We start from the raw sequence: 18,792 nt of genomic DNA, 5'->3' as shown, positions 1-18,792 counted from the left end.
TATAAAGAAACATATTTTGTGGGGTTTTTTGAGTCTCCCCCTTCAGAATATATCTCCATCAGAAAGAAGCCAGTACCACGATTACTATTTCATTCTTCCCAACACACTGCATACCACATAGTGGACACTCAATAAATACTTGCTAAATGAATTTTTAAAAGTCAGATTTGAAATTAACTCAAGAAACAAAAATAATTGAGACACTTTCGCAAAGACATGGTTACAAATGAGTATTTCAAATAAGACCATGCACAAAAAAACTTCCCAAAATATATAATTCATTTATTTACTCTTTTTTGTCTTCGTAGTATATTTTATTCAAATAGGGTAACACCTGTTGAACACCTACACCATACAAAACATGCACATGCATTAGGTAACTAATACCTTAAGTGTAGCGCCTGACCAGGTGGTAGTACAGTGAATAGAGTATCAACTAGGGAGGCTGAGGACCCAAGTTTGAAAGCCTAAGGTCTCTGACTTGAGAGTGGGCTCATTTGGTTTGAGCAAGGGGTCACTGGCTCAGCTAGAGCCCCCCAGGCAAGGCAGATATGAGAAAGCAATCAATGAACAACTAAAGTGCTATTACGAGTTGATGCTTCTCAACTCTCTCCCTTTCTGTCTTTCTGTCTCTCTCTCTCTCCAAAAACAAAAAACCCAGAACCTTAAGGGTAGTTAAAAAAGAGCAAATTTTCTTTGTAGAAGTTCCTTAGTACTAAATCTCCCAGAATGCCTCTGAAAATAGTCTTCCAGAATTATTTTCTATTTGTATTATTTTCTATGTATGCCAAACATGAAAATATACTGCTCACAAAAATACGAAGTGATAAAAGAAAGCATTTCATTTTTTAAAATTAAACAAAATCATCAGAAAAGCAAACGACATGTCAAAAAGTTACTTGATTATGCAAATGAGATGCAAAACCAACTTTTATTTCATTGGTGAAACTGCACTATACAAAAGGCTGAAAGTATTGGAGTATTTGCATGTTCCCTGATCCCCTAATTTTTGTGGGGATTTTTTGGTTGTTGTTTTTTGGATTTTATTCATTTTTAGAGAGAGGGAGAGAAAGGGAGAGAGAAGGGGGAGGAACAAGAAGCATCAACTCTCATATGTGCTTTGGCCAGGCAAGCCTGGGATTTTGAACCAGCAACCTCAGCATTCCAGGTCGATGCTTTATCCACTGCGCCACCACAGGTCAGGCTTTGATCCCCTAATTTTTGTGAGCAGTGGTAAAATTATATTTAAAAGAAATGAAAAAATTAAAATATATGTAAGACAAGTGAAATTCTGAAATAAGTTAATCTGGAATGTAGCGCGAGTTTTATTAGGCACGGACAGTACCTCATGACAGGTATCTTTATACAGCATCCTTGCTATGTCAGCTTGCTCACTGTCTGCTGTAATTAAAGACAAATATCTATTACCAGCAATCTGGGAACATAAGACAATCAAAATTAACATACTCATTTAAAATGTCTTTCATTTTGACAGAAGTGGAGATATACCATTTAAAACAAAATGTATATTTTAAATAAATTTCAGATAGCAAAATAAAATTCTACAGGCAGCTTTAATTTCACATCTAACACAACACTAATTCTCCTATACAGAGCAGCCTCTTTCTTTACCTTTAAAAGATACTAATTAGGAAACAAACAGAATTAATCACAATGCTTATAAAAAGCCTTTCAACTAAGTTTATAAGTTTATATGTAAAACTATAAAAAGTAATACTTTCATCATTTATTGTACTAGTATTTTGCTTTAGAACAATCAATTCTATAAGCTATAACTAACATTACTAAATATTTTTAAGATTAAACCATAACATTATTACTTACAGATCATTAAAATATTAAATTTAATATGTTTAATAAAAAATATTTTTCAACATGGAATGTAAATGGTATAAAAAAATTGCAAAACAAAAACCAAAAAATATCCAACCTCCATAGAAAATCACTGTGTTGTGGAGAAGTAGCTGAGCATCAGCTTTGAACTCTTCATAACTTCGGTATTTCCCTTCATTCACTTTCTGCAGTGGTCAAAACAAAATGGCAAGAGTTACTAGTGAAAATATTTGTCTGTATTATGCTAACATGTAGAATATGGAACAGAGCAGAATTTCCCAGACATCACAGCTACTCTGTCCCAAGTACTGACAGACACTGTGCAAGAGAAACCCACAACTCCACGGACAGTCAGGTGACACTATGGTAAAATGTAACAGATCAGATATCCTCCAGCCACCACTGTCCTATGGATTAATTTACTAGAGTGAACTTGGCAGCCTAAACTATTGATAAGCTTTGTAAATAGTGAAAGCTTTGCAGTGTGTGGTTGATAAGACCCTAACTACCTACATATCTCCAAATTTTATAACACAGGAGAGTAAAGACAAGAAAAGGAAAAAAAAAAGAACTGTTAGCCTCTCTGACAGTTTAACATAACTAAAGACACGTTTATAAATCTGAATTGGGACTAAGTACTAATTTATAAATAATAAAAAAAGTAAAGGCCCAGATGTTCTTTTAGGCACTGATACAATGTCAGGGTTTCTTCTCCATTGGAGTGATATATGTCAAGGATTTCCATCATTGACTTCTCTGTAGCTGTGTTTTTAGCTGCCAAAGAGATGGAATTATGGAGGACATCTGAGGGGTTTCTGGGGGAAGACAAACTTTTTTAAGAAAGAATGACAGCAAGAACACAATTTTTTATCCTGGTGATATTTTTAGGAAATAGGTTTGAAATTGCTTGGCTACTAAATGCTAAAATGCTAAGGCCTCTACAGAATTATTAAGATAATCGACCTTTCTATTGAAATTTTCTAAGATCCAATTCAGTTTTCCTTTTTTCAGGAAGGCTTCCCCCCTAGATTCCCTAGCTGAAGGTACCTGCCTCCTGTCCATCACATGGGCCACAGGGCTTATTTACAAATAATGAATTTCTGATCGTATTGGGGTCCTGTATGCTCAGGTGTAGGCATTGTCTGGAGCTCCCCAGGTAGCCCAATAGACTCCCAGGTGGAGGACAACCACACCATTGTGATTTGTGAAGTATGTACCTCATGGCTTGCATTTTGGTCTGGATTATAAACTCCTCAAAGCATAAAAATCATGGCTTCCTCTATTTTCCCTATGGTGCTTTTTTCTCAAGGCCAGCTTGCCAAGCAGAGGACCAAGACAAAATATCCACCCATATAGTATTGTTCTCTATGAGCCAATGGGATCAGATTGGGGATCTGGAAGGTGCCATACAGGAAGGGGAAGCTGCAGGAGCAGAGGCACAGGCAGGAAAGGCAGCTGGGTTCATCATACTTCAGAAGCCTCAGAGTTTAGGAAAACAGGCTATGCCTGAGGCTATAAAATCTGTGGGTGGTAGGTAAAATTTCAATTACTTGTTTATACTGAAGGATTTGCCAGCCACTTTAACAAAACAACCTCCAGTCCTTCTCAGCTGCTATGGGGATTAGGAAACTTGTAAGATAATTTCAAATAATTCTTATAGTCTTCCTATAAGCTATTATGGTCAACCATTAGATTTTAAAATTTCAAAATGACACATAAGGTATAGAATTAGTAATTAAGCAAGCCTAACTGAAAACATGTTTACATGTTCTGTGAAATTTTACTGTAATTAGTAATTAAATATTAACAAACCTAACAATCCTCAGCTAGCATTGATAAAATTAAGAACTTTAAGAATAACTATTTTGTTCAAGTACATTTCATTGTTTCCCAAGACTCTAGGTTAGTTCTATGCTCTTATTTTTCCTTGAGAAAAACTCCCAAGTGCTACTTGCTGAAACTAGGGACCCATGTCTAGATGTGAATTCTCTACACCAAAAATATTATTAAATTGACCAGGCTACTATCCATTTGCTTTAACCAACAAATATCAAGAACCTACAGGTTGCTTAAAACCAGGCCTTTCAAAAGATGACACCCAATTTGCACTAGAGCGAGCACACAGAATTTAAAACAGCAGCCATGCACATGTGGTGGTTCTACTGAAATAGTGAGCAGGTGCACCCTCCTCAAGAAGGAAGGGCACCCAGAATCACGCTCAGCTGCAAGTCTCTCAGTCACCTGGGAGCCACCGGGTGAATCTGAAGCAGGACGGAAGGCCTGGCTTTACCTCTTGTATGGTGGGGACGTCGACTGCTGAGTGCACCAGCCTCCGGTACATCGGATGTTTGCTGTCCTTCCCCTTTTTATTAAGGTCTATAGCCTGAAAGGTCATTAGATACATCAGTTTTAAACATGCCTAGAGAGAGGTAAAATATCAATTTCTAAATAAGTACTTTAGAACTTAACAGAAAAATGTACACGCACTATATATATAGTTTAACATGGCATTTCTTAAGGTTTTGATAGAACAGTAATTTTGGAAAGTTCAATTTCATTTTAAACACTAACTGTAAATGAAAACATTCATTCTGATAAAACAAAATTGTAATAATATAAATATTTCTAATCTAATAAAACTAGAGAAATGTCTGTTCTAAATCAAAAACAAAACAAAAAGAAATCGAACAGCCTATTATAGATTAACTGTACAAATAAAATATGACAGCAGTGGTTCCCACTCTTGAAACTTCTCTATACATATCTGTTACTTGTAAGTCATTAACTTTTAAAGAGTGACCTGGAGTGAAGTCTAATTGGGAGACTCAAGGCAATCCCCACGGGCAAGACTCACCCTTTCCTTCATGCGGGAGACAATGAACCGCAGGTATGTGCTCATCTCTTGTTTGTTTGTATTTTTCTTCTTGATGCTCTGTTAAAAATGAAAAAGGCCAGATATAAAATCTGATAATTTTTATGTCTTTATCCATGTAAAATGCTTTTATATATAAAATATTAGTCTGTAAAAATTTATTTCAAAGACATACTCTTTCCAATGTATTTGATAGAAAAATATTTAAAATTTGCATAGCAAAAATAGCATTTACCATAAGAATCAAAAAATATTATGTTGTACTTGAAATAATACCTTAGAGAATTAAGCAGTTGTTTCTTGATATTTTGAAACTTAAACCAGATTTTCAGATGAAAAAAAAATGACAATAATGAAGATAACATAATGACATAATACAGAATCACTCATTTTACAAAACAAAAAAAAATCAATGGCTTAAGTCCTTTAGTGTGCATTTTAAACTAGAAATGGTGAACTTAAAGATAACATTATTCTTCATTAAAAAACGTTATTAAAAGTCTGTATCATTTGTGAATTATGTGCGGTGCACTGGCACACACCTATGTATCTATTTTAAAGTGCTACTGATCTATTCAATAATAATTCCAATTTTTATTAGCTTGGCCTAAAAGCTAATTAAGTTCTTCCATTTATCTCTCAGAAAGTCTAACTTCACATGAAGAAAAAAACCCGAGATTCTTTTATATCTTTTCCAGACAGCCAGAGAACAAAGACAAACATTCCCATTTCTTTTTAGTCAACGTTTAGAAACCACAGCAGACACTTGGCCACAAGTAGACAGCACAGTAGAGGACTGAGTGTATCTGGGCCACTCTTGGACAGGCACTTGAACTCTTCCAGGCCACTAGATGATTACCCCCAAAGAAACTGTATATGCTTAATACACTAAAGAAACAAACATTTCTCATGTAACTGAAAAGTCTTAGCTAAAGCTTAAGCACACTGATTATACATACAGTATAAAAATATTTGAATAAAAAGTAGAAAAGCATCTTCTTAGCTGGCGACTGTTTCACAGATTTCACATTTAAAGTGATTTGTTCCCTCCACTTCTCGCCTGAATTCTTTGATGCATAGACACATTCAGTGGTTCCTTCCTTACCCAGGTTTATGTTATGACCTGTGCACACAGCTTTTGCATTTACACCGATTATAGAGCAGTTCTCAACCCTGGCTATACTCAGACAGTGGTGGTACTTCTTGAAATGTAGTTGGGACTTCACCTCTGAGCTGGAATTTCTGGGTGAAGGTCCTGTGTTCTGCATATGCTTGTTCACCATCTATTTATTTTTTTTAGCGAGAGAGACAGACAGGAAGGGAGACAGATGAAAAGCACCAATTCTTTACTGTGGTACCTTAGTTGTTCACTGATTGCTTTCTTATATGTGCCTTGACTGGGGGGGCTCCAGCTGAACCAGTGACCTCTTGCTCAAGCCAGTGACCTTTGGGATCAAGCCAGCGACCATGGGGTTATGTTTATGATCCCATGTGCACGCTAGCGACTCCATGCTCAAGTTGGTGACCTCAGGGTTTTGAACCTGGGTCCTCGGTGTTCCAGGCCGACACTCCATCCACTGCACCACTGCCTGGTCAGGCTCACTTATCTATTTATTAATTTCTCAAGTGGTTGTGACACATAGCCAAGACCAAGCACCAGTGGTGTAGATGTAGTTTAAAAAGCAATGACACTTCTTAGACCCCAGGTTTATAATTTTAGGGAAAGGAGGGCTTTGATATAGCTTGTGAACTGTCACTTTTATCAAGATCCGCAGGGATTCTCTTGTATACAAACGTGTGAAAACTACATATTAATGAGCCCCCTTCTGTAAGCCAGAACACAACAGAGAACTACACTCTGTTCCTGAATTCTGCAAATCACACAAGAGTATAGAGGGAGTTCTTAGTGGATCTGAAGTATAATCGGCTACTAACACTTCTGGACAAATGTTTCTGCACCATGGACATCTTCCTATGCACTGCTTTTTATACTAAACAGTTTGATAAACTTTCGGACATAGGGAAGGGACAAAAGTGGAGGGCCAACAGGCTGTTTTCTCACCTCTTGGAAAACCTACATTCCCTTTAAAAGAATAAAAACAAATGCTTCCAGCTATATGCTTTATCGTGCCAAATATTTTGGGTATAGCACTAAAACTGCTGATCCCAAATATCAATCTGATCATTGAATCATAAATTTGTGTAAATTCAGACATAATAGTAATGTACATCAAGTTAGAAGTCTATTGATACTATCTGTGGGGCTATGATTCTTTTAATAGGTAACATTATTAAAGGAAATATACAACCACCACTTTGTGTGGTGCTGAAATATAGTGTTTCCTCCATATTGCCTGCAGTCAACTGAGCAGTGAGAGTGGAAATGGGTGCCTCACTGCATCTACCACAACATGGCCCTTGGGCTGTTGTATATTCCACGTGTTCGCAGGAACGTTTTTCTCAGTTCTGTGCTCTAAACATCAACATATGAAGTGTTTCATGTTAGGAGGAATCTAACCTTTTCTGTTTAGAGAGTCTTAGAAAATAAAGCAATTCAATGTTTCTCTATGGACAAAAGTGATGCAGTGCTAGAATCAGAATATCACTATAGCCAAAACATCCTAACTACATCAGTCTTTGTATAAAACTGAAAACACTTTGACATAGTAGGGAAAAATTTATTTTACTTTGCTTAAGTTTAGTCAACTTGTGCACTAAATTGTTCCTATTTGAACAAAGTTCATTTTCAGTTTCTACTTCTTTTCTACACAAAACATGGGTGTCACATCTCTCACAATGCTTTCACTTTGGTTTCATCTGTTTAAACATTAAGAACGAACTGCTCAATTACTGTAACCACGTGCAGCAACACTTCTTTCTTGTTGGGAAGACTGCAAATGCAGTGTTCAGGCTGAGGTTCTTAATTTCACAAAAATAAACGACAAATATAGGATGATGATCTGTTTTTATATCATGTTTAAATTTGCTAAGAGTCAAGTTGCTAGAGTATCTCTCTTCTACTATGCAATTAAAAGTGGTGATATGAACGTGTTAAAATGACTATTTCAAGCAGAATGTAAAAGGAAACACAAGCGGGACAGATGACTTCCATGGCTAACTACATATGACCCATGACATCCTTCATAGCTCCAATTTCATCATCCTTCATAGCTCCATTTACTCTAGATCTTCTACCCCGTTAATAAAGTGTTATCCAGACTTAGGTATTCCTAATTCAGCTCTGATCAACTGTGGCTGTGAATTAGAACCACCTGGAAAATCTTTTTTTTTAAAAACCACTTATATAAATTTCCAGAACAGGCACAATACATCTGTGATGCAAAGTAATGAGAACGATGGCTGTCTGGGGGAAGAGGATTCAATGGTCACATCCTCTGTCTCTGTGGGATTTTGTTATACAGGTGTGTGCATTTGTTCATCAAACGGCACATTCAAGACTTGCCCAAAGCCCTGCAAAGTAAATTTTACCTCAAAGAAAAGGCCTACTGATATCAAGGTGCTACCCAGAGAGTCTGCTAACATTGCCTGGGGAAAGGCTTAGGCACTTGCTGTATGTTTCTAAAATGTGACCTTGACTGAGAATTACTGGCCAGCATTATTAAAGAGGCAATGTACTTACACAAACAGGTACAGTGGTCCCAACTGTATCTTTGGCTGCTATACTGAGAAATGTCAAGTGGTTCTTCAGAAGTTCTTTTTTAAAGTGATGCCAGTCCTAGTAACTTTAGTAACTTTCTCTGTGTACTTGCTCAAACAGAAATGCATCTCTCCTATGTTTTATTTGTTCATTCTTTTTGCATGTACTGTATTAGAAACTTCAATAATTTGAGCCATATGGAAGGATTCACCAAAATTAGCTTCACAGTTGTTGTTGTTGTTGAAAGCCTCTGCTACTTGTTAATTTTCTACTGGTGCCCAACATATCTTTTCAGGTGGCAAATACGGATTCTACTGAAGATGCAGGACAAAAACTGAAATGCATACATGCACTAGGGTTGGTAAGAGAACAGCTGCCCTGGAGCACAGAGCTCTGTGCCTGGACCTCATGCAGCTCAAGACACGTCCAGGAGGCGGAAAGGAGCCTGTTCCAAAGACCATGGGCCCAAGCGCTTCCTTAGCAAACTGAACAAAGAGAGGACTCTGAGCAGATGCAAAACCTCTCCCAACAATCTGTAGGGACAACACACTTGCTGTCACATGCTTTCACATTTGCTAAACTTGTAAGCATTCTTTCTGACAGTTTCCAATTACAATTTAGAGATTAAGTATTTCACAAAAGAAATCAACAAAACTACACTTCCAGGGATTTCTAAGGTAATACGTGAGCTGCCTTACACGACACAGCAGAATGTCTCAGTTGGTGCCTGGAAGCCAAACCAAGGCACTTATTATGGTGGCTTGAGAAAAAGCGACTAATTGAAAGTAAAGGGTTAGCTTCTAAGGTAAATGCTATTCTGTTTATAATATACTAAGCAGATAGCTCTTAACAGTTTCAAAAAACATAAAAATAATGCTGTATAATATCTACAGATTATTTCAGATCCAATTCTTTCTCAGGCTCTGAAGAACTGTGCCTACTCTCTACTTGTGATCTCATGACTCCTCTCAGTAAAGGCCTCTTGTAACAGTGTACAGCTCAGAATCCATCCTAGTAAAGTGCGGTCAAGTTCTGATAACTGTTCGTATCAACCAGTAGCAAACAGGAGTGATTTGGGTCAAAGTTTGCATATTATCAAGAGGCAAACTTTCCATTCCATGGCCAAAGTTGTTGTAATCATTTTAAAATGACAATAATTACATGGCTAAAGCTATGTTACAAACATGCATACCACAACCACTAAAGTATGTAGCTCTTAAGTACGTTATAGACAACTGAGGAGCTGCTTTCCTCTACTTCAAGGAAAAAAGTAACAAAATCTTGAGCATCTTCCCCAGTAAGAGATTCTTAAGCCAATTATAAACAATTACTGGGATATAGCAAATCATATGAATCTAATGATACCACAGATAAAACATAACTAAAGTATCACTCTCAGTGACTTAAGGTCTTTCTCTGGAAGAAGGTAAAAGATCCACATCTCATCATTGATTACAATGCCCAAGCCTCATTTTTCAAAGGTACAATCAGGATTAATTGGTCTGGAATTTTCAATGTTCCCTAGATACATTGCTTTAAATTGTAGAAACATATTTTAGCAGAAAATGAACTTGTAGAAGTATCATTTCAGTATATCAAATATCCAAAAGAAAAAAAATGCAAAATCAGAAACCACGGTATCTTCTTAGATACGTATTTGTGTTGCTGGAGTTCCAATCCAAGTCCCAAGTCTGTGACAAAAGAAAGACAAGATCCTTGTACTTTTGGGGGGTTCCCAATAACCAGAATAGTCTTCAGAAGCAGGTTCACCAGGTTTGGCAAACTTTTTCCCTGGAGGGCCAGACAAAAACTATTTTGGTCTTTGAGGACATACAGTTGGTGTCTGCTTCAACTACTCAACTGCCATGGTGAAGTAAATAATGCAGACACATTCTATGAGTGTGGCTATGTTCTAATAAAACTCATGGAAACTAAAATTGTAATTTCTTATAATTTTCATGTCACAAAATATTCCTCTTTTGATTTTTCTTCAAATATTTAAAAATGTAAACCCCACTCTTAGCTTATATTCAGTACAAAAACAGGTGGAAAGCTGGATATAGCCCATGGGGCTGTAGCTTGCCAACCCTTGACTAGATTCTCTTAAGTTCTAGAAAGCAGGGTCCATAACAGTCCAGTTCAGTGTTCTTTTGCCAGGTGAATTGAACTCAGGACAGTTATTACTAACCAACTTCACTGTCTACTAGAAAAAATATTCCAAGCAGTTGAACTGGACAATACAAGATCCATCCAAAATGTGAAACAGCTAATCACACACCCAAGCTGTGCTAGCATATTTTGGCCACTATAAACCATTGTTTACTTCTACTGCGTGAATCATTTCATTGCCAGATGATACCTAAACATCACTGTTGGCCTCTAACAACCAAAGGCTCATTTAAATGTTAATAAGCTCACAATTCTGGGGCACTTGCTGAAAGGCATGTTCCTGAGCCTCAGCCCAGAGGCTGTGTTCTAAATAAGCACACCAGGTGATTCTGGTACAGGTGGTTCTTGGATGTTAGTGAAGCAACACTAATCTGCATCTAAATTACCTATATTGTTTTAGGAATCAAGAAGATCCAAGCTCTCTTCTGTAACTATCTATAATCACAGGAAAGAATCAGAATAAATTTTATCTGCACATAAATCACCTATGTTGTTACTGAAATTAGAGGCTCTAAAGTATTCTCTACAACAATTTGTAATGATAGAACGCAAAGGAATCAAAGTATTCATAAGAAACCCCAATGTTTGATACTTTATCAGTAGAGCTGGTCTGGTGGAAGTGGTCTAAAAGTTCTGCCATTTCTCCTCCCATTACAGAGATCCCAAAAGCCCCATCAATGACAATCATATTCTAGGATTTTCTAAAAATATACCTACAGTATTTTTCACCCCAGTATTGACACTGAAATTAATTCCTCAGTATAAGACCAGAATATCAGAACAACACATCTACTGCCAATTTTTATGGTGGAAAACTTGGCTTATGCACTTCCATATCTAGGGTGCACCATACAGTTAACCATGTGGATTCCCTCTAGCTCCATTCAAAATCTCCCACAATCAGTCCAGCAACAGTCATTTGCACTTGAGTTTCTGGCAATATTTTTTTTTAACTTATGGAATGTAAATTAAAGTTTTTACATTTCCCTCAAGCTGTCACAAATGTCTTCTTACTCACAACTAAAAGTTGGAACTCTGAGGATAATACAAACTACTAAGAGTGTCCTGAGGTGGACACTTGGAGCAGGCAAGCAAACGCAGCTCCATTTACAGCCCCCCCCTCCCCCCCCGTGGGGAAGTTGGACTTGCAGAACCACTAATGCATAATGTTTACAGACTTGTTCATCCAAGTTTAAAAATAGCACCAAATGCTACTCAAGCTATGTCTGTATTTATTAAATTTTACAAAATCAACTCTGCTCTGAGTGAGGTAAGTTATGACTAAGTTCAGATGATATAATCAGCTTTTAGTTTTGTACCAGCCAGTTTAGGGTGATTTATAAACTATTAAAGCAACTCCTATTTTACAGACCATGAAACCAGCTGGTATTGTAAAAATACATAGTACTGTATTTCTAAATCTACTACATCCATATATTCACAAAAAAATTGGAAAATATTACTAGCTATAGAGAGAGGAATGTTATGCATATCAGAAATTTCATCGTTTAATATTATATACACTTTGGGGGATAACTTTAATCTCCTTTTTGGCACATTACAGGCACTAGAAAAAAGAAAACGGACATTCAGAAAAACCTTATGGAACCTGGTTTTTGTATCTACTTGTTCCTCCCCTTCTACACAATTCTAATCTTTAAAGAAAAAGATTCAAAAGGGAGAGAGGCAGAATGTATTCCTCACTGCAATAAGCCTTTCTATTCTTTTCTGAAAATAAATTACCTGCTGTTTTCAGGTCAAGAAATGAGTATCATTTGTTCTCTGTTCAGAGGCTACCAGCCCACCTGTCCACACCTTCCCCTCCCACCTCATACATTTGCAAACAATAAAAGGAAACAGCACCATCTGTAGTACTCTTTTCAGTTCATCAATATTGGAAACACTAAGTGAGCTTCCTATTTATCAACATTAGGTTGTAACATCCTGATCAGCCCAACAATTATCTCCTTAGTCCTTAAGAGTTAAAAATCAAAGATAAAATTCAATTAAGACCCAAAACAAGTGACCAAACACATATCACAAAAACCAAATACATTACCACTCAAAATATTTCGCACTCACCCTGGCCAGATGGGTCAGTTGGTTAGAGCAGTGGTCAGCAAACCGTGGCTTGCGAGGCACATGCGGCTCAATCAGATTGAGGACATTTTTAGCAAAGGCCAGCTTAGGGGTACCCTAATTAAGTTAATAACAATGTACCTTCCTATACAGTTTAAATTTAAAAATCTGGCTCTCAAAAGAAATTTCAATTGTTGTACTGTTGATATTTGGCTCTGTTGACTAATGAGTTTGTCGACCACTGCCGTTAGAGCATCATCTCAAAGCACAGAGGTTGTGGGTTCGATCCCTGGTCAGGGCACACACAGGAACAAATTGGTGTACCTGGTCCCTCTCTATCTCTCTCCATTCTTCTCTCACTAAAATCAATAAATACAAATTAAAAAAACAAAAACATTTAGCACTCATATCCAAGCCTTTCTGATCATAACACTGCTAAACTCATAATGGGAAGGCAATGTAGAAAACATGGGCATGTTTTTCCTGCTTGCTTGGGTCCAGATAGTTTTATAATGAGATTACATAACAATACATGAGATTTTATAGTTTTATTTTTATTTTGTATTTTTCTGAAGTGAGCAGCAGTGAGGCAGAGAGATAGACTCCCGCATGCACCCTACCGGGATACACCGGCATGCCCACCAGGGGCCCATGCTCTGCCCATCTGGGGCGTTGCTCCAGTGCAACTGGAGCCATTCTAGTGCCTGAGGTGGAGGCCACGAAGCCATCCTCAGCGCCTGGGCCACCTTTGCCCCATGGAGCCTTGCCTACAAGGGGAGGAGACAGAGAGAAAGGAGAGGGGGAAGGGTGGAGAAGCAGATGGGCGCTTCTCCTGTGTGCCCTGACTAGGAATCAAACCCATGACTTCATATGCCTGGCTGATGCTCTACCACAGAGCCAACTGGCCAGGGCTGAGATTTTATAGTTTTATATCCCAAAAACAATATTTAAAATGCTTTGGCTTTATAAATGTTTCCATAATATTTTCCTCTAAAAATTGTAAATATACATATATATATATATGTATATATTTTAAGTGAGAGAAGGAGAGATAGACTCCCACATGCACACTGACTGGGATCTATCCAGCAACACATGTCTGGAGCTGATGCTCAAATCAACTGAGTTATTTTTAGCACCTGAGGCTGACACTCAAACCAAGGAGCTCTCCTCAGCGCCTGGGGCCAAGGCTTAATTGAGCCACTGGCTATGGGAGGGGAAGAAGGAAAGAAGGGGGAGAGAAGCAGATGGTTGCTTCTCCTGTGTGCCCTGACTAGGAACTGAACCCAGGACATCCATACCCTGTGGACCAACGTTCTATCCACTGAGCAAACTGGCCAAGGCGTAAAAATATTTAATGCTCATCCTTATTCACTACTATCATTGTCCACCAAAAAGAGAAAAAAAAAAAAAAAAGAATGCCCCACCCAACATGTTTCTACTTCTATTTAAAAATCAACTCTCCAATCCAGATTTGTTAATAGGTATCTTGAAGGTAAAAATATTTTCAGAGTGAAAATATTAATTTTCCACAATAACATAGAAAGACTGATCCAAAAATAAGAATAGTTATATTACAGTTTCATAGTAAATACAAACAAGTAATTTATGTTCAAAATATTTTCACTTAGCATTTTGTCCCATTTCATTCTGAACTTTAAATGAGCATTCTACTAACTTTTGGAATTAAAAATAAAATTGCACTGCTTACATGCCCAAAAGAATGAAAATATGGATTCAGAAGTATATTTCTATCTCATTTCAAGAAATAGCTTTCATCATGACTTTTTCTTTAGCTACCTCCTAAATAACTAAAGTCACAGTGCAAATGACACAAAATATAAGTTTACCCAGAACTAACTTACCACTGACAAGTCATATGTACCCACTTGATTAAACTCTATGAGGCCTCCTAATGGCAATTTCATCTTGGTTTGGATTTAGTAGACCAGTTAAATTCCTTCATTTTCAGTATCTGTCTAATAAGTATATTATATCCCACATGGAAAAAATATATATAGTACCTAGGGCTTAACAATTAATTTAAAAGTTAATTTGAAATGCTTTTTATAGTTTTTCTGTGAATACATCTATAAATAACCATATTTTCGATCGATATGACACACACTCTCCCCCCAAAAGAAGTGGAGGGGAAAATGCCCATGCATCCTATGGAGCAAAAAATATGGTATTTTATTAAATGCTTTAACACACCATTTGGTTGACTATTTTTTTTCTTATTTTCCTCCTTAAAACCCTAGGTGTGTCTTATGGCCAGATGCGTCTTATGGAGCAAAAAATATGGTACCTTTCCTACAAAATATGTACCTTTATTTCAAATATTTTGAAGAGAAGCTGCAGTAGTAGGGAATTTTAGGAATAGTTCCAATTAATGTGTAACTATCACTAAGGGGCACTCTTCCTCAAATTTCTGCACATGCCTGATAGTCAAGAACAGGGGTCAGAGAATCAGATGCTACAAAATTGGGAGAGCTCTTTGGATTAGATGTAGGACCAATATATGTTTTAAAAATTAGTGGCCCTGGCCAGCTGCTCAGTGGATAGCGCATCAGCCCAGCATATTAATATCCTGGGTTCAACTCCCACTCAGGCACACAAGAGAAGTGATCATCTGCTTCTCTTCCCCTCCCTATCCCCCTTCTCTCCCTTTCGTCTCCTACAGCCAATGGCTCAACTGAGCTGAGCATCAGCTCCAGGTGCTGAGGATAGCTTGGTTGTTCCCAGTGTGTCTGCCTCAGGTGCTAAAAATAGCTCACTTGACCTGAGCATCGTCCCCAGATGGGGATTTCCTGGTGGATCCTGGTCAGGGTGCATGTGGGAGTCTATCTCCCCTCCCCTTACTTAAAAAAAAAATAAAATAAAAATTAGCAATAAAATTCTCCCACAGATTCTTCTCATTTCCTTTTCTTGTGTTTCTCTATTTTATTAATGGGCTAGGCTGACTCATCATACAATTTGGGTATTAACAAAACTTAAAAGATTATCCTTAAACAGATAAATGTCATCTGAAACGTGGGGGGATAAGCATTTTCTAGTTTTTAAAGACACTTGAAATAATATATCCCATCTATTACCCAGAAAACTTTTCTTTTGTGACTTACATGGATCTTTGGACCTTTTCATATAAAAGTGACAAAAATGTCATACATTGAATGTCAAGTCAACCAAAGTTTGTTAGAGGATATAAAAAATTGTAATACAAAGGTTTTTTTGTTTTTGTTTTATTAGAGAGAGAGATACAGACAGGGAGAGAAATGAGAAGCATCAAGTCTTCATTGTGGCACCTTAGTTATTCATTGATTGCTTTCTCATATGTGCCTTGATCAGGGGGCTGCAGCCGAGCGAGAGACTCGTTGCTCAAGCCAGCAACCTTGGGCTCAAGCTGGTGACCATGGAGTCATGTCTATGATCGCATGGCTCAAGCTGGTGACCCTGCACTAAAGTTAGTGAGCCTGTACTCAAACCAGTGACCTCAGGGTTTTGAATCTGGGTCTTCAGCATCCCAGTTCAATGCTCCATCCACTGCGTCACTGCCTGGTCAGGCTATAATATAAAATTTTTATGTTATAATGTAACATAAAAGCCTAAGATAAAAATCTTTAAATGGATTTCACTAGAGTAACATTTCATTTTAGAGAACCAAATATGGAAAAGGATAGTAGGCCACTATGGTCTTCCTATGCTAGCACTTTCTATGTGCACACAGTAAAGACACATAAAACACAAAATGCTGCTCCCTAATGACATATTTTAGTTCACTTAAAAACAAAATTCATTTATGTAAAAAAACACAAACATGTTAAAAGAAGATAGAGGAAATAGGGACGTTTTTCATAATGCATCTCAAAATTATTAAGCTGGAAAGTGCCAACTATTTTGTTTGGCTATATATAGTTTCTTTACCACTACAGTTAACTGACTTTTTAGGAGGCACTAGCTTCAGAGCAAATGTAGCACTATCAGCTATTACAGCCATTAATTTGTGCACTACACTGTATTTTACAGTCATGACAGTGTTTGCTATAACAGTATTTTCATCTACCAGTCTGGGGACCAGTGCAGGTCTGTGAAAGAGTTAACCACCCTGATGCTGTATGAAGATTATAGATCCAATTATTATAGACTATAATCTTCATACATCATCAGGGTGGTCAACTCTTCCACGGACTGGCATGAAATTTCTGGTGGACCGGTGGTTGAAAACCACTGTGCTATATAACCTGCTGTATATATGAGGAAAGGGGGGGGGGGGCAGTGGAGCGCAAGCTGATTTATATCCCTCCTTTATAATTCTTCCAAGTCCTAACTATGGCTTGATGGGGAGAACAAATGCCGAGCCAGCCATGAGGCAGACATTTTATACCAGAGATGCTTCTCTGGGTATAGTACAGGCATTTAGAACATGCAGTTCTAAAACTGCACTGTATGATATAGTAGGTAGCCATAGCCACAAGTGCCAAATTGAATTCCACTTCCTGCGGTCTCATAAGCCACATTCAAGTGCTCAATAGACACACAGTAGTTCCCAGTGGACGAGAGAACCTTTTTATCCCCACAGAAAGGTCTCCCTGAAAGTGCTGCTCTAAAAGGCAGCATGGTGCACCAACCTTGGGGGTGATCCTAGGGTTTCTTGTAACACATTATAAAAATTTCAAGGAGTTATCACTCAAACAGTATCATGACGTTCACCAGCAGGACTGGAGGCCAGTAAGCATGAAAGTACATACACCCCCCCATATAATTAAAATATATATGCATGTGTAAACACATGTACTCTTGCACACAAAACATACATGCACACACAACACAGGTGTGCACATGTGCCCCCACCCTTCACTTGCACTCCCACGCTTGCAAACATATACCCATGCAGGTATACACATACACAACAAAGACACACACACACACACACATATACATAGGGCTTGTGTATACACCCATGCCTGCCTTCTATAACCACAGCATCAAAGGATAAAATGGCTTTGGAATTTAGAAAAAATATATATGAAAATGAGGCAACATTAAAATAAGCCATTTATACCCTATCAAGTTAGCAACAAAGGCCCTGCCCGGTTGTAGAGCATCAGCCTGGCATGTGGATGTCCTGGGTTTGATTCCCGGTCAGGGCATACAGGAGAAGCAACCATTTGCTTCTCTGCCCCACCCTCTTCTCTCTCTCTTTTCCCCTCCCACAGCCATGACTCGATTAGATAGGGAGAGTTGGCCTCCAGTGCTGAGGATGGCTCTGTGTCCATTGCCTCAGGTGCTAAAAAATGGCTCTTGTTGCAATGGGGCTACGACACCAGATGGGCAGAGCATCACCCCCTGGCAAGCTTGCAGGGTAGATCCCAGTCAGGGTGCATGCTGGAGTCTGTCTCTCTGCCTCCCATTCTCTCACTTAAAAAGATAGTAAAGAAAATTGGAAAATACTTTCATGTTGGCATAAATGAGTGTGTGTGTGTGTGTGTGTGTGTGTGTGTGTGTGTGTGTGTGTAGTGGGTATAATCTTCTGCAGGACAACTTAGTGATTTTTATCACAAATCTACATGTGTCATCCTTTAAATTTAAAAATTCAACTTCAATGAATTTATCCTATGAAGGTAATCAGACAGAATTACATAGGTATAAGTAAACTTATTTTGTCTATTTAAAAAAATACAACTGACCGTATTGTTTTAAAGATATATTCTTTAGGCAAATAAAATCTCATAAGTAATTTTCACTTAAAAGTTAAGGTTTTGCCCTGGCCGGTTGGCTCAGCGGTAGAGCGTCGGCCTAGCGTGCGGAGGACCCGGGTTCGATTCCTGGCCAGGGCACACAGGAGAGGCGCCCATTTGCTTCTCCACCCCTCCGCCGCACTTTCCTCTCTGTCTCTCTCTTCCCCTCCCGCAGCCAAGGCTCCATTGGAGCAAAGATGGCCCGGGCGCTGGGGATGGCTCTGTGGCCTCTGCCCCAGGCGCTAGAGTGGCTCTGGTCGCAATATGGCGACGCCCAGGATGGGCAGAGCATCGCCCCCTGGTTGGCAGAGCGTCGCCCCCTGGTGGGCGTGCCGGGTGGATCCCGGTCGGGCGCATGCGGGAGTCTGTCTGACTGTCTCTCCCCGTTTCCAGCTTCAGAAAAGTGAAAAAAAAAAAAAAAA

General features: G+C 38.3%; 1 protein-coding gene across 9 annotated transcripts in view; it reads right to left on the bottom strand.

Moving 5' to 3' along the window:
- ZMYND11 (zinc finger MYND-type containing 11) overlaps window positions 1-18,792 on the bottom strand; it is a 170,897-nt gene that overhangs the window by 40,501 nt on the left and 111,604 nt on the right. For all 9 annotated transcript variants that reach the window (XM_066384347.1, XM_066384352.1, XM_066384346.1 and 6 more), the window contains 4 exons: window positions 4,709-4,786; window positions 4,145-4,237; window positions 1,952-2,039; window positions 1,346-1,401 (listed from right to left, as the gene is read on the bottom strand). In XM_066384347.1, coding sequence (XP_066240444.1) covers window positions 1,346-1,401; window positions 1,952-2,039; window positions 4,145-4,237; window positions 4,709-4,786 — 315 coding nt within the window. The remainder of the gene's footprint in view (window positions 1-1,345; window positions 1,402-1,951; window positions 2,040-4,144; window positions 4,238-4,708; window positions 4,787-18,792) is intronic.

Source organism: Saccopteryx leptura, chromosome 5, assembly GCF_036850995.1.
Source record: "Saccopteryx leptura isolate mSacLep1 chromosome 5, mSacLep1_pri_phased_curated, whole genome shotgun sequence".
Taxonomy (NCBI): domain Eukaryota; kingdom Metazoa; phylum Chordata; class Mammalia; order Chiroptera; family Emballonuridae; genus Saccopteryx; species Saccopteryx leptura.
The sequence above is the reverse complement of the archived record's forward strand: the minus strand, read 5'-3'. Positions and strand labels throughout refer to the sequence as shown.